General features: G+C 34.4%; 2 protein-coding genes and 2 long non-coding RNA genes across 4 annotated transcripts; 2 read left to right on the forward strand and 2 right to left on the reverse strand.

The window, feature by feature from the left end:
* The first annotated feature begins 508 nt into the window (after positions 1–508).
* LOC105673651 (uncharacterized) lies at positions 509–2,056 on the forward strand. The gene is made up of 5 exons (XR_010891694.1): positions 509–733; positions 915–1,041; positions 1,163–1,384; positions 1,553–1,754; positions 1,826–2,056. It is a non-coding gene; the product is annotated as an uncharacterized lncRNA (long non-coding RNA).
* LOC137001881 (uncharacterized) lies at positions 1,760–2,489 on the reverse strand. The gene is made up of 2 exons (XR_010891695.1): positions 2,209–2,489; positions 1,760–2,029 (listed from the first exon to the last, which is right to left on the reverse strand). It is a non-coding gene; the product is annotated as an uncharacterized lncRNA (long non-coding RNA).
* A 1,308-nt stretch (positions 2,490–3,797) lies between these two features.
* On the forward strand, positions 3,798–8,884 carry stc (nuclear transcription factor, X-box binding stc). Its single transcript, XM_012367934.2, has 9 exons — positions 3,798–5,262; positions 5,358–5,531; positions 5,633–6,019; positions 6,124–6,405; positions 6,563–6,853; positions 6,920–7,383; positions 7,509–8,039; positions 8,114–8,220; positions 8,333–8,884. The coding sequence occupies exons 1-9, from the start codon at positions 4,038–4,040 to the stop codon at positions 8,433–8,435; spliced, it is 3,564 nt and encodes a 1,187-aa protein (XP_012223357.1). The 5' UTR covers positions 3,798–4,037; the 3' UTR covers positions 8,436–8,884.
* Positions 8,885–16,458, reverse strand: LOC105672778 (uncharacterized). Its single transcript, XM_012367935.2, has 9 exons — positions 15,975–16,458; positions 15,471–15,684; positions 15,170–15,380; positions 14,809–15,073; positions 14,343–14,501; positions 13,540–14,154; positions 13,043–13,452; positions 12,667–12,874; positions 8,885–12,403 (listed from the first exon to the last, which is right to left on the reverse strand). Exons 1-9 carry the CDS (start codon positions 16,000–16,002, stop codon positions 12,174–12,176), a joined length of 2,340 nt encoding a protein of 779 aa, XP_012223358.1. The 5' UTR covers positions 16,003–16,458; the 3' UTR covers positions 8,885–12,173.
* Positions 16,459–16,472: the final 14 nt, after the last annotated feature.

Genomic DNA, 16,472 nt, shown 5'->3' on the forward strand with positions numbered 1-16,472 from the left:
TGCGTAAAAAATATACTTTTAAAATTAAGAATCAATTTTAAGGCCGGCGTCACATAGAACCCGTAATCCGTAATCCGCACCGGAAGTCCGCAAAAGTTACTAAGGATTGCGTCCGTAACGTTACGTGTGTTTTTTCTCCTTGTGTCCCATGGAGCCGTAAATACACACGTAACGGTATTACTATTTTTTATTTAACAGATTATAATTATTTATTTGTATTTTATTCATAAGAAAACTACAGAATATATTATAATTTTAACAAAAATTTTAATTAAATCGTCAAATTTAGTTAAATAAATAAAATTAAAAAAAGCATTACTAGTAATAACTAGTAACTTTTAGTAACTTTTACGGAAATTTCATGGAATTACGGCTCCATGGGACACAAGGAGATAAAACACACGTAACGTTACGGACGCAATCCCTAGTAACTTTTGCGGACTTCCGGTGCGGATTACGGATTAGGGTGCATCCCGACGAAGGAAGAAATAGCGGAACGGAACAGTAGCGGAAAAGAAACTAGATGGAAAGTAGCCAATCAGAATGATTCCGTTTCAATTCCGTTCCGCTTTTTAACCACTGGGTTCCCCATGGCACGGAACTGTTACGGAACGGAAAAATTTCTAACCTATCGACATGAAAAATTCGCGAAGTGTCCGTTTGTTTATTCGTTTTGCAACGTACGTGCATTTTGGAAGCTGTTGGAAGGAAATAAAAAGCAATGTCGTCATCGGTACGTTATTATTGTATAAAAATAAAATATATATATATTAAAACACTATGTGTATGTTTTCACATAAATTCAATTATTTAACATGAAACTCATAAAATAGATTAGGTTAAGTTGTTCTTATAATATATAATAGAAATTTAAAAAACAGATACAATTGTATGTAATATATTTTATTGATTAGGAGAAATTCAAATGTGGATATTGTGGCTGGATTATTTGGCGTGATAAAAGTGGACAGATTTCACATGGTTGCTTTGGAAAGTGTAAAGAATTATTAATGGATAAGGATAAAAATCTTTTTAGAAATGGTACGTATATTTGTGTCTACAAAAGAGGCAATATATTCAACAAACTATTATTTATTTTTTAAGAACTGTCATTCATTTAATTAATTAAGAACTGTCATTAATTTAATTAATTGGCATGTAGAGAATGAGACTGGTGGAAATAGCACTATTGAAGAAAGTACCTACGAGAAAGAAAATATTGATGAAAATCTTGAGGAACACATTGATATCGATAAACTAGATGAAGATTTAATAAGTGCAGTAAAAGAAAGACCAGCATTATATGATTTTCGCATACCGGTGAAAGAGCGAGGAAGGAAACAAAAAGACAGCTTATGGCAAGAAGTCAGCGTACGTTTGAAAGGTAGTATTTATATTTATTTATTTATATATTTATTTATATTTATTTACTTATATATATATTTATTTGCAAGGTTTTCTGTATATAAGCAAACACACACGCACACATATGTATATATAAAACAAGTATTACACATTTAAATATATTTTTTAATTACATTATGTGTTGTAGGTTTATATACCGCTACTGAAGCGGAAAAACGATGGACCTATTTAAAAGATTGTTATAGGAAAGCAAGAAATATATTTAAAAAAAAACAAAGTATTGTGCAAAAAAGTGGTGCGGCTGGTATATCAAAAAAATATGAAATGAAACCGTCCTTTCGTCACTACAATGTAATGAATTTTTTAAATGATATGTTGGAATATCGACAGTAAGTTCAAGAATAGTGGTAGTTTTATTGATAATAATTATATAGTAATAACATCCTAACATTTATTTCAGAACCGTAACGTCTTTAAGATCAATGTGTGAAGAGCAAGCTTCAAGTTGCAACAGCATTCCTTCCACATCAACAAGCAGCGTGGATGATGTTCTGACTCCTATCACTGATGATAATACTTCCACATCACTGTCTCCAGTCTTACCGAAATCACGAAGTATGAATGTTTATTATACGCAACTTACATTAGCGAATTTGAATTTCTCCTAATCAATAAAATATATTACATACAATTGTATCTGTTTTTTAAATTTCTATTATATATTATAAGAACAACTTAACCTAATCTATTTTATGAGTTTCATGTTAAATAATTGAATTTATGTGAAAACATACACATAGTGTTTTAATATATATATTTTATTTTTATACAATAATAACGTACCGATGACGACATTGCTTTTTATTTCCTTCCAACAGCTTCCAAAATGCACGTACGTTGCAAAACGAATAAACAAACGGACACTTCGCGAATTTTTCATGTCGATAGGTTAGAAATTTTTCCGTTCCGTAACAGTTCCGTGCCATGGGGAACCCAGTGGTTAAAAAGCGGAACGGAATTGAAACGGAATCATTCTGATTGGCTACTTTCCATCTAGTTTCTTTTCCGCTACTGTTCCGTTCCGCTATTTCTTCCTTCGTCGGGATGCACCCTTACGGGTTCTATGTGACGCCGGCCTAATTCTAATATGTATCGACCAGTGATGCAAACTCGAGCCGGCCAGCACCAGGGCTCCGTGGTAGGGGAAGCATGCACACAAGCAAGAATCGTATTCATATAGGTGCGAAGGCGTGCGATAGGTCTTCACGTGAGCGGTAGTAAAAAACAAAAACAAAAACTCACTGTAGGGATGGGATATCAAACACAGATGTCTATACTAGTACTAGATCGCTAACTTCGTCAAAAGAGCTGAGGCCGGCAGGATTTCCGGTTTTGGCCATGACACTCTACAACAAAATGACGACAAAATGCGTGTGTTATGTGTATATCTCTACGTGCGTATGCACATGTGATACCCAGCGTGGTGATACAAATTGATAATATCGTAAAAATTCTTGAAAGATGCCGAGCAGTTGTTGCATTCCAAAATGCAAAAATACCACAAAAGATGGTTTTCATTTATTTAGGTAAGTAAAATGTATTTATTTATAATTCGAGATTTGTAATATTTGAAGATTATGTTTCAGTTAAAAATGTAAATATTTCAGATTTCCATTGAATCGTCCAGACATTTTAAAAATGTGGATGAATGCCATTGGAAGAGACGATTTTGAACCCACAAAATATCATTTAATCTGTAGTGCTCATTTCATAGATACAGATTTTATGGAAAGGCCTAATGCAAGTGGCGCACGTTTAAAAAATCTTGCTGTACCTTCGGTATTTTGTGAAACTCCAGCTCCTACCGTTAATTCTATTCCTGAGGATGTTACAACAATTGAGACTTCTTCAATTAAGTTTGATACTACTCCTGCTTCTGCATCTGCTGTGATGCCAGCAACTGCATGGAAAATAAGTATATTGAAACCAAGAGAAGAAAATTCAACATTTTCAATTCCATCGCCGAGTACAAGTGCTACTGATACCATCAAAATGAACATGCGAAAACTTATCAAAATTAATACTTTTTAATAATATTACATAAATTATACTTTAATAAATATAGTAATGTTTTTTGCAATTCTTTTAATAAAATGTATTTTTTACTATAATATTAATGTTTTATTATTATTTTATGCGTCCATAGCATACGTTTTATTATTTTATAAATGTTATAAATATTTTTTTAAATATTAGAATTAAAAAATGTTATTTTATTGAAAATGAAAAAAAATACAAAATAAAAATATTTTAGTACATTTCATGCAATAGCGGGAGCGGCCATTTTGTTGTAGGGTGTCATGGCCGAAACCGGAAATCCTGCCAGCCTCAGTTTTTCCATACGTCAAAGCCTAAAGTTAGCGATCTAGTACTAGTATAGACATCTGTGGCAATAAAGAACAAACCTCTCTAGTGGCAGCTAGTGCATAGAAAGTAACTTTCGACGTGACCATATTGTAATTTGAAGTAGCTTTGCCAACTAATTGTCCTACTTTTTGAGCGAAATACAACCTCGACGATAAGAATATCGCGCGTTTATCAGTATTGATTACGAAGCAGATTTTCACATTATTTTTCCATTACGTAAAGTTTCGCATTACTGTGCAACCGCAATGGCTACTTGGGATGGTTCGTATTCGGAAGATCCGAATTACTTTGCGTACTCCGATCAAAACGCACCCAATGTCGTTGGAAGAAATTGGCCATACCTTGGTAGGAACGTCACGCATCCGCAAGAAGTTTCCGTAGAAAACTACTATTCAGGAACTAGTGGACAACACATTTACGAGCAAAACAGATCTGCTGCTGTTTTACATCAGGTCGGCACTCAGCAATTGCCAATGACATCAAATATGTTGCCTTTGGAGAATACTTATCAGGAACAAATGCTGCCAAATACCACGCTCATGGACAATGTCCAAGTACCAAATGGTTTGCAAGATTCCATTAGTAATATTTCGCATAACATGCCGCCTTTTTTTCACTACAATTACAAGTCGAGGTACAAGACTAACAGGGCGACTGGTAAGCATTTGCAATCATCAAAAAGCAATAGCACTCACTCCATTGTAGTACAAAATTCAAATTTGCATCCTACAGCTAGTGAGTTTGTGCCAAACAATGTTAAATGTAAAAAGGATAGGTTCAATAAAAAGAATGATCAAAATGGTGCAATGGAAAGAAATAGCTGTAATGCTGATGTGGAAAGTTTCAGATCAAAATCATTTATGAATACATCTTTGCCGAACAATAGATATAGGAATGAAAGGCACTATGATAACAGAAAAGGTGTGAATTATAAGCAGAAAAACTCGCAAAACGCACAAGTGTCATCCAGCTTTAGCTACAGAGATACTCATAAAATGTATAATGCAAGAAATAATAAATTTCAAAACGGCAAATATTACAATAGAAAACATCAATCAAATGTATCTTCTGCAGAAGAACATGCTTTTGGAAAAAATTTTCTGTCTACAAATGAACCTTCTCCTTCATCAAAATCTAATAATCTTGAGATTGAAAAGGATGACTTGAGCGCAACAGTTGGCACAAGAAGAGAGGAGAAAACACGTGAAGAAAATTCACAGAATGTGCTTTCGACGAATGATACACAGCGAAACAGCAATAAATTTAATCGATTCACTAGTCATCATAAATTTAATTCGGGTGATGTACAATCCGAACCTGGTGCCAAATATAAAACAATGAGGTATATGCAAAAAAGAAATAATGAAGCAACAAATCACAAGGAGAAAAGATTGGAAAATTGGAGAGATAAAATAGATAATACCAAAGCATATGTACAAGAGAAACGTTTGAAAAAGAAAGCAGAATTTGGTATGCTTCTACAATTTATAAAAACAAATTTTTATTAACATTATTTTCAATATAGATTATGTGTCAAAAGATTGTGTTTTATATATGTTTGACAGATAACGATGCCAGTCAAAGAGAAAGATTAACCGAGCAGTTGAATAGAGGAACATTGGAATGTTTAGTTTGTTACGAGCATATCAGGCAAAGCGAACACGTTTGGTCTTGTACTAATTGTTATTATGTATTACACTTGAAATGCATCAAAAGATGGGCAAAATCATCACAAAATGGTACATTACATTGATCTAGTTATTTTGTCAAATCAGAAGGAATTTATTTAATTAATTAAATTTCACTATTTACTAATCCTTTTTTATTTATTTCCATTTAGATAACAGTTGGAAATGTCCGGCTTGCCGAGCTATCAGTTTTCTCGTACCAGAAGATTACTTCTGTTTCTGCGGAAAGAAAAAGATGCCAGAATGGAATCGTAGGGATGTCCCGCATTCATGCGGCGAAATTTGCGCTCGGAATTTGTCCAAGAATAATTGCACGCACAAATGTACTTTGCTCTGCCACCCTGGCTCTTGTCCGCAATGCGCAGCGATGGTGACCAAGTACTGCGGCTGTGGAAAAACTTCGAGGATGCTATTATGCAGTGCTGACCAATTGTTGTGCGAATCAATATGTGGAAAGGATTTGCCATGTGGCAAGCACACTTGTCAGAGAAAGTGCCATCAAGGAGAATGCGGATCTTGCGACAAGACTATGCAACAAAGTAATATATTTTTATTTAGGGATTAATTAAGAGATTTTCTAAACTACAAGTTCTAAACTACTAATTATGATGACATTGTAAAAGTTTGGTTTCATTTTGTTTAGCCTGTTTCTGCGGTGAGAACACTCGGGAGGTACTTTGTCGAGCTAATGTCTCAAAAATGTATTCTTGTAACAATGTCTGTAACAAAATATTGGACTGCGGCAAGCATTATTGTCAGAAAATCTGTCATCTAGAGCCTTGCGAGCCTTGTTTCTTAACGCCAGAGAGAGTTACGATGTGCTGTTGCGGTCAAACACCGTTAGCCGAAAAGAGAGAAAGTTGTTTGGATCCCGTGCCGATCTGTGATAAGATCTGCTCAAAGCGCCTAAAATGCGGCCAGCCTAGTAAATATCTATTGTTTTATTCCTTTTTTTACTTAAATATTTTATAAAAGGAATATATGTAATTATTGATATTTTGTCTCATGTAAAAAATTTGATTTTTATTTACAAGCTTGTTTACGGTTACAAAAAATGAATAAGCACCTGTCTTTTTACGCAGGTAATCCGCATATTTGTAAAGCGCCATGCCATGCAGGAGAATGTCCGGCTTGTGATTTAAGTACCGATGTCAAGTGTCGATGCGGCAACATGGATCGCGAGATTACTTGCAAGGACTTGAAGAGTAAGGCCGATGACGCGCGTTGCGAGAAGCGCTGCAAGAAAAAAAGATCTTGCGGTAAGCATAATTGCAATCAGCTGTGTTGCATCGATATTGAGCACATTTGCCCATTACCATGTTCCAAGACCCTGAGCTGTGGTCGACACAAGTGTCAGGACAGATGTCATATGGGTAAGTACATCTTTGTTTATAATCATACTTGGGTATCATACTTGGAGCTTTTTTCTTCTTCGATAGGAAGATGTTTGCCTTGTTGGCAGAGCAGCTTTGACGAATTATACTGCGAATGCGGCGCAGAGGTAATTTATCCACCGGTGCCATGTGGCACAAGAAGGCCCACTTGCAATCGACCGTGTTCGCGCCAGCATTCGTGCGATCACGAGATACTACACAACTGTCACAGCGAGTCTACATGTCCACCTTGCAGCGTGTTGACACAAAGATGGTGTCACGGTAAACATGAGCTTAGAAAGGCCGTACCATGTCACGTGAAAGAGATCTCGTGCGGTCTGCCGTGTAACAAACCGCTGATATGCGAACGGCATAAATGCATCGCGATGTGTCACGCAGGACTCTGCGAAAAACCTGGACAACAATGCATACAACCTTGCACGATAATGAGGGAGATGTGCGGGCATATTTGTGGCGCTTCGTGTCATGAAGGCAAGTGTCCAGATACACCTTGCAAAGAGATGGTTAAGGTAAGAGGAATCTGTATTTGTGTGTATCTGTGTGTATAAATAGAGATTTTGTCTTATTGGCAACGCGTTATAAAATTTTAGAAACTTGAGAATCACGTTGTAAACATTTTGCTGCTGTATTACAGGTTACATGCCAATGCGGACACAGAAGTATGAGTCGTGTCTGCGCCGATAACGCTCGGGAGTATCAAAGAATAGCGAGCAACATACTAGCCAGTAAGATGGCTGATATGCAACTCGGTCATTCCGTCGATTTGGAGGAAGTATTCGGGCAAGGTGCAAAAAAACAAAATCAGCTGAAAACCTTGGAGTGCAATGATGAGTGTAAGATAATCGAGAGAAACAGAAAACTTGCATTGGGATTGCAAATCGTTAATCCTGACTTGAGTGGTAAGTTGATGCCCAGGTACAGCGATTACATGAAACAGTGGGCCAAAAAGGATCCACAATTTTGTCAAATGGTTCATGAAAAACTGACAGAATTAGTGCAGTTAGCAAAAATGTCTAAGCAGAGGTCTCGAAGCTATTCCTTCGAAGTCATGAATAGAGAAAAGCGTCATTTCGTACACGAATCATGCGAACACTTTGGTTGCGAAAGTCAAGCATACGACGAGGAACCAAAGAGAAACGTCGTTGCCACAGCTGTGAAAGAGAAGGTTAGATCTCTTCAATGATATGTAGTGCGATTTAATTATATGGTCATCTTTATAAAGAATACGTCTTGTTACAGTGTTGGTTACCCAGTTACAGTTTACTAGAAATGGTGCAGAGGGAGAAAGGACAAAGAAAGGTACCAGGACCGGTACTTAACACTTCTAAGGAAAAAAATTCTACAAAGTAAGATATTTTTCGCAATTGCTAAGAAACCACAAAATGACGTAATAAGTTTTTTTTTATGATGATAATTAGAAAACTCTCCGACTCACATAATAAAATTATTATATTACAGGACTGTTCTTTCGTTACCTGTGAAACAAAGTCAACAATCGATATCGTCATCAACTGCAAGATCTTCTGACAAAGAAATCGATTACTTCGATTATCGAGAATAAATTAATAAATAGTCACTAATGTGTGAATCAAAACTGTATAATGACGTTCATGCTGTATAAACAAGGCTTATGCGTCTATGATTATATAACCATGAAAGATATGTATAACTGAATGCTTATAAAATTGGGTCATTAAAATCAAGAAAATTTTTTGCTATAAATTTTTAATAGATTCCATTCTTATATTTTTATAGCACACACACATAGAAGACGTTTTAATTCATAATATTTTTTTCAACAAATTTATATAGCTTGATATTAATGGTAATATTTTTGTAAAGAAAAAAAGTATTTTAAAACTTCAAAAATATATCTATTACAATATATTTACACATAAAGCATTTTTGACTTTACTATATACTCGTATACTACACCTCTAAACATATGTTGATATTCATACGAGGCATACATCTGTTGAATTAAAGAATTAATAAACTGGAGAAAAGGTATACACTTCTTTTCTTTGTCTTTATTTCTACACAAAATTCTGTTTTTTTTTCCAATAAACCTTTTACATAGTTAATGGTTGTATTAATATCTCTTAAATATAATAATATGGTATAATATTTTGACTAGTACAATAAAACAATACTAACAATAAAAACAATAACGGATTTTTTAATATTACTTTTGGCTATGTTACTACAGGACAATTTCTATTTTACATACGGAATATAGCTATATAAAGTATTCAAAAATTAATCAACAAAATAAAGAAACTCTTATCCTATATAATGTTATGTTTGTTTGGTCAAAGTTATATTGCTAAGAGTAAAATCAGTGCTATGTTGGTGCCATATGATGTATACTGATATAGCTTTTTTATCTTTGGGCGAGGTGTTTCAAAAATTTTTTCAAGAATTTCAGACATCATTTGCAGTTCATTTATCAATCAATCTTGATTGTATGTATATAATATTCATCATAATTCACAACTTTATTATAGATAACTATATTTAATTGTCAGTCATCAGTTAAGAAATGATTTACTTGTATTTCAGATGCAATAGAGAAAAGAGAGTCTCTATTGAAAATTTTAATAGTGTATCTTAAATCTGTTTATATATACAGTAGAAACTCATTAATCCGACACTATTACAAACGAGGTAGTGCCAAATTAATGGATTTGCCGGATTACTGGAATATAAGGAATATTGTGGGATTTTTATTAGTGAATATATGTATAAATAAACAACTTCAAGAAAAAATTTTCCCCATCACCGTAATTGCCCCCTTAAACAGTGCACCTTTTTCCTCAGATATTTTTTTGTATCGTCAAAAACAACCAGAAATATTTCAGGTGATAGACACCTATACGCAACACTCTGTATATAATAATTTCCAAGTTCACAATTTGATTAAAATGACAATTTGTTAATTATTGTACATCTAATTTTATACAAATATTTATTTATGTCTATGGTTTTGTTATAAGATTCTTGTTTTAGAAGATTCTGTATCTCTTATAAACATTTAAAATAGTTAACACGAGTATTTGGCACATGAAACATCAATGATACAATTTAAATTGCTACTTTTGTAATATTATAAATTTCAAACAGATATTTGTTGAGACCTTTTATGCTCCTGTAAGTATTACTACTAGATTTGTCACTTGCTCTACTCTTGATTTTTCTACAAGTTTGAGATTATAACAGAATGATATAATGATATAAATAGGAAATATATATATGGCGCGTCCCATTTTAAATGCCTCAGACAAATATCTCGAAAATTAAAAAAATATAAACAATAAATACATATTCTTTATTTTTATATATATACGGGGTATATAAAAAAGGTTGGGAAAAGTCTCGAAAAATATAAGTTTTATAAAAAAATGTTTTAGATAAGAGTTGTAGAGTTTAAAAAAATCTATTTACTGATCTTATCAGTTTGACCTTAAGTGGCATCGCCAAGGTTTGGGCAAGGTCATTTTTAATTTTTTAAATGAAATTTCCTATTTTCTATTGCATATTTTTATAACACTTCTTAGAGCCCAATTTGCGATAAAAAATGGAGTCCCTATTTTAAAAAATCGACATGAACCTGATTGGGCCCAACTGGACCCACACATTACCTACCATCCCTTTTTCCATTCATTAGTATGATATGATAGTGGTATCTCCACTTATTTCATTTTGAGTAAAGCTGCAGTCACCGACATCTTATTGTAAAAACTTCGATAACTTCGAAACGGCTGACCCAAAGTGGATAAAATTATAGTGTTTTGAAAAGGCTTCAAGAAGGGTTATAAGAATATGCAATAAAAAATAGGGAGTTCCATTTAAAAAATTCAATGTGCCCTGACCTTGGCGACACCACTCAAGGTCAAACTGATAAGATCAGTAAATAGATCTTTTTAAACCTTACAACTTTTATTTGAAACATTTTTTTATAAAACTTATATTTTTCGAGATATTCTGGGACTTTTCCGGACCTTTTTTACATCCTGGTGTGTGTGTGTGTGTGCGTGTGTGTGTGTGTGTGTGTCTCAAATTAAATTTAAATATATAAACAGATGCATCAATGTTTCAATAAAACAATATTGGCTATCCTAGTTATATAAAACATTAAACACATTAAACATATAAAACAAATTGAACACAATCGCAATAAAGCTATAATACAGCTCTGTTTTTATCATAAACTCCCTTTTACAGTCTTGTATCTCATGGAATATAGTGTTATTTAACCTTACATAAGCGTAAAATGGTCTCCTACTCTAAACACATAAATATGATATCACATGTAAGATCACAACACTGTTACAAATTCCATTTGCAGATAAACCATCTACGTATTAGTCATTGTAATAATAATTTCTTGAATATTTAATAGTAGGGCACTTTGAGAGTTGGGTTTGTATTTTTACTTCTAAGCTTGGTGCGGTTGACATAGAGTAAAAACGCGTTATTCCACGTGTTATAAATATCATTGATTATTTTGACTTGTCTTTGTTTATATACAGTCTCTTTCTTTTTTTCTTTTCTCTCTGTTTTGCTTCAAAAATATTCTTTTATATTTGAGTTGGATATCAATTAAGAAATGATATATATTTATTCAACAGCAGAAAATACGTGTATATATATGTATATGTATTCCTATGAGAAAAACACATTAAAAATCAGAAAATTAATGCATCGACAAACTAATCTAATAGTTAAAAAAATAGTTGATAGTTTTGTGAGTTTATGTAATTCGAATGAACACTTTCCATAAAAAGTGGCTTTTAGAAATACTACTTAACTATTGCACTTGCTTTTAGATTTTGTCCAAACACGCATTTTTTTTATTTAGAATGTTTTACTGATCTATTGTTATGCTTTCATGTATAGCATATTTTATAATTCTCCATTTTCTTTATCAATTTCTGTATCGGTTATGATGCCTTTGCATTTTATACATTTCATGTTTTTCAATGGAAACTATTAGCAATTTATGATTATGTATCAAAACAAATATTAAATTTTTTTAGAAAAAATTAATCTTTTCTCTCGTATAAAAAGAAACTAATTTTGACAAGAATTGAAAGAAACAACAAATGTAAATGTATCGTATTCATATATATGATACATTTACATTTATAAAATCTGTTATTAAAAATAATCAGTGATTAGAATTATTGGAAAATATATTAGTCGTCGTTCAAAAGAATAGTATTAAAATCCGATAAAAAAAAAGAGAAAATTTTTATTTGGCATCTTGATTTCGCCAACGGCTGAGTAGACTATTGCTTCATATGTAAGGATTATTTGTCCGCTTTACGCGTGGGGAATAATTAGGATAATTGCTCAAATACTGATGTCGCGGACTTACTGATGGCTGTTTAGTTACACTCGCCATGGCACAACCCATCACAAATTCAAATCCCCTGGATATTGTTTGATAGCACAACCACGGCCACGGTGTTGGATATTGCATCGTCATTGGTTCTGTACCGTATCGTACAGTGTCAGCAAACAGTCCTAAAAAAATATTAATTTTACTTAAATATGAATAAAAAAACTTTTCTCCGTTTTCAAAGAGAACCATAGGTCGTAGTCGATTTTTATTTACAGCACAAACATAACACAATTCGGCACAATTAAGAAAAATATAAAATTCGAAAAATGCTGGGCTAACTTCACACACGTTATATATAATATATTTTTGGAAGATATTAGCAAAATATTTGGATTTTTATCACTTATTCATTAGTTATTCTATTATAGTTATCTATTGTAATTACCGTATGGTCCAAAAATGCGAAAAGCATCCGTGACACACAAAAGAATTCCTAGAATCGCAGTAGCGCGTGTAACGTTTAATACTCTTTGCATTTGAGATTTTCTGGCAGCCGCGGTATCCGCTTCCGGTATATGCAACGGCGTGTCGGATTTCGCTCGATTCACATATGCAATGTGATTCAGTATCGAGTGAAGAGTAAAATCCGTACCCTGTGTAATCAGTATGCATATATTTAATAGATAAAATAAATCCGTATAAAGTGCTGCTTAAGTAACACAAGACATCTAAAAAATGTCCAAGTGTCATAAGAATATATAACATGTTCTAGATGTTTCTTTTTGCACTCTGTAAACTTAATTACAAGTAAAGAATTATACCATAACTCTTGTTTCATTAGATGTATTTTCGGGAAGCAAATTAGTCTCTGGTGTAATATCCTCGGGATCTTCCAAGTTCTTATCGTTCCATGACAGGTTTTTCTTGTGTACTTTCGTCTCTTCCTCTTTGTTCTTTGACTTGTCGTTCATTAATGCTACCTTCTCACTACAATCAGGTTGATCGGAATCTGACTCGGACTTATCTGGCGCCTCTATTTTTCCAGGTAATATATTCTGAAAGTGTGTAGGACTCCTATCCAAAGTTCTGATGCTGATGTCGCTACTTCGGCGATTTATAATTAACGGTTTAATATGAACAAACTCGGAATTACGTCTGCAGGTGCTCTCAGAGTTTCTACGCGAGTCGGGTCTGGTTACAAAAGCACCGATATCAGAATTGCGTCTTGATCCTGAAAAACGTGAATAAACAGTGTTTATTTCGTGTAAATTAGTAGTATAATCTTCAAAAAGATGATTATATCCGCGGCGATATTTACCCGCGGGGCTTAAATCCAAAACCTTGGGCAATCTAGATTGTTCGTCAGGTGGTAGCATTCTTCTGGGCGTTCTGTTACCGAAATCACTGTTCCTCCTCAGCTTAATTGCAAACTGCGAGCCGCGGTTTTTCTCGTGGGTGAAATCGGAGCACCGTCTTAGTTCTCTGGCACTGCCGGTTGGCGTGATGTTCTCCGAGTATCGTCGGGATATGTTGTCAGGCGAGCGGCTTCTCTCAAACTCATCTCGCACTCTCGGCGAATGTCTAGGGCTGCCTTCCGTTGTGCGTCTGTATTCCGTCATCGCGTCTTCCTCGTTTATAAACCTAACGCTACACTCTGAATTTCTACGCGAAGATTTGGTGGACGTGTCACTACCTCGTCGGCTGGCAACGGAGCTCCTACGACTCGGGCTGGATACGGTTATAATCGGCAGATTAGTGGTCGACGGAGTAGGAGTCGGTGGCCTAACGTAAACTTGTGGTACCGCTGACGATGATTTTTGTTCTTGCAACGATGATTGTACGGTGCACGTAGGTATCGTGACATTAAGTATTTCCTTCTGCATCGGTTCTTCCACCTTGCACACTTTGACTTTGGTAATTGTGACTTTCGACTCTGAAAACAGATCTCAATCAAATTATGTCTTTAAATTTATTTCCTATTATTACTTAATATCATTTATACATGTAAAATTATTATTCAAATTTTGATAAAAATACTTTACGCTCGATGTAACTCACTTGAAATGAATTATCTTCGATCATATTCGATTCAAAGATTAAAATAATATTCGTATACATCACCTTCTTCCACATGTACCTCTTCCGCACTTTTCCTCGTATTTGCAAGTTCGTTTTCTTCCGTACCCCTTATTTTAGCGCCGAGTAAAGTAGGTACCAAAGTAGCGGCAACTGAAGTTGCCAGGTTGCTGTACGGTGCCAGCATCGCAAGTTGCATAATACCTAAATTGTAAGTAATTTTGAAAATAATCGCGCGGAAAGCAGAAAACAACATAGTATGTATACATAGCATGTATACTTTATAATATACTCGGAAAATCATTGGTATAAAAATAATTCAAATTCTTATTCGCGACCAAATCACATTAGGATTTTTGCTTCATCATTATCGTAAAACAATTGTCATGCATCTTTCCGAATTATTACAGAATTATGCGTAAAAATATAAAATATGTATGTATAACATTCATATTAACGGAGCTGCAATATACTTTACTTGTGCCCGTACGTTCAGAGAGTTAGAACAGACCTTTTTGATGTGCGTTGGAATTGTCTCGTGTCAACATGCTACTCGGCATAGTTCGCAGCAAATGATCAACTTTGTAAGCCGCGTGTAGAAACGCGAGGTACAAAAAGATACTCCAGACGAGAAATGCCGCTTGAACGACATATTTTATCATGTAGCAATTATGAGATGACAGAGTGATGTCGCTGGCGATAATGAAGAAGAAGTGTGCTGTTATAATGAGACTGAGGCAAGATTCCTTTTGTATTTTCTCCGGGCCAAATTTTAACTGAAAATTGACCATAGCGAGTTTACAACAATGTATAAAGCAAGTTTACGTGATTACATATATCACACATTTTAGTGCATAACAATAAATAAGTACCTTTGTCAGCTGCAAAAAGGCCAATTGTATCAAACAAAAGGCAGATGTAATACAGGGATAACCAACGTCCCATATAATTGATCCAATCACTTTGGGCATTATCTCCTTAAGGTTGTACGGGTCTATGAACAAGCAAGCAGCTCTTGATGCTCCCAGTAGACACAAGAATATATTAATTGTGGACATGAACGGCCGGCTTGATATGAGAGACCTGAAAAGATGAAAAAAATAAATTATCACAAGTACAAAGACATAAACTTTTCCTATTTTAATATCGACATTTACAATATACTCATTATACCTTAAATTTAGAATAGAGAAGAAGGTATAAAATCCAAGTACAAAGAAGAGGCATGCATAGCCGTATGTGTGAAGTAGGAATATCCATTTCAAATCTTGCTGTACCGAACTCCACGACGGTGCAGTGACTAACGATTTGTCTAGGATCACAGAGGTTGACGAATTTGATACGCAATTTTGTCCCACGACGGGTGCTACAGTTGTTGTGTTTACACCTAATAACAGTAAAAGATTAAATGACATGTGCATATGTATCATACCAGAAAAAGCGCTTGTAGGAGAGTTTACAAATAATGTAAAAAGTAACTATATCACGTCATCGCGTCATTTTACATAGTTTATAGGTTTCAAGTGCACTTTGCCAAGTGTTTCAACAAGAAACATACATAAAAATATTTAATTTTGCATTTCTCCGTAGAAACTCTAATCGCATATTTCGCATAGAAAAATAGCACTTGCTACCCGCGTCTTATATGAGCAATAATAAAAAGAATAAAAAACTGACCACGAGTCCAATTGACCAGCTTATCCATAATCTCTCGGTGTGTCCAAAGCACATCACTGAAGCTTGTAATTAGTAATCAGTCTTATGATAGACAGTTGATGTGTCGTTTAATGCAGCGCGTTCCGCGAACTTGTGGTAAGCAGCAACAGGCGCTTTACCTATAGAATAATTCGATTCACGTACCCTTTCTTACTGAATACAGCCGCTGTCTCCCTTAGTTGGGATTATTGATCTTAGTTGAAGAGGGTTGGAGGGGGCACACATGCCCACACAAAGCACCTGGTCTGTGTTGGTCGGTTGTTTATCTTTAGAGTTTAAATGGAGCAGTGTTAAATTTATCGGTTTATGTTACGTTATGATTCATAGGCCTGTTATTTTTGTAAAAAGAAACTTTCACCTTAGTTTCTATCAACATTTTCTGAGGGATGCTCACTACAAATGCCATACACAAAGAATATATTTGGGAAAGCAAGATGGTTAAAAATAGTTTATCTTTAA

This window comes from Linepithema humile, unplaced genomic scaffold (genome assembly GCF_040581485.1).
Source record: "Linepithema humile isolate Giens D197 unplaced genomic scaffold, Lhum_UNIL_v1.0 unplaced_3, whole genome shotgun sequence".
NCBI classification, from domain to species: domain Eukaryota; kingdom Metazoa; phylum Arthropoda; class Insecta; order Hymenoptera; family Formicidae; genus Linepithema; species Linepithema humile.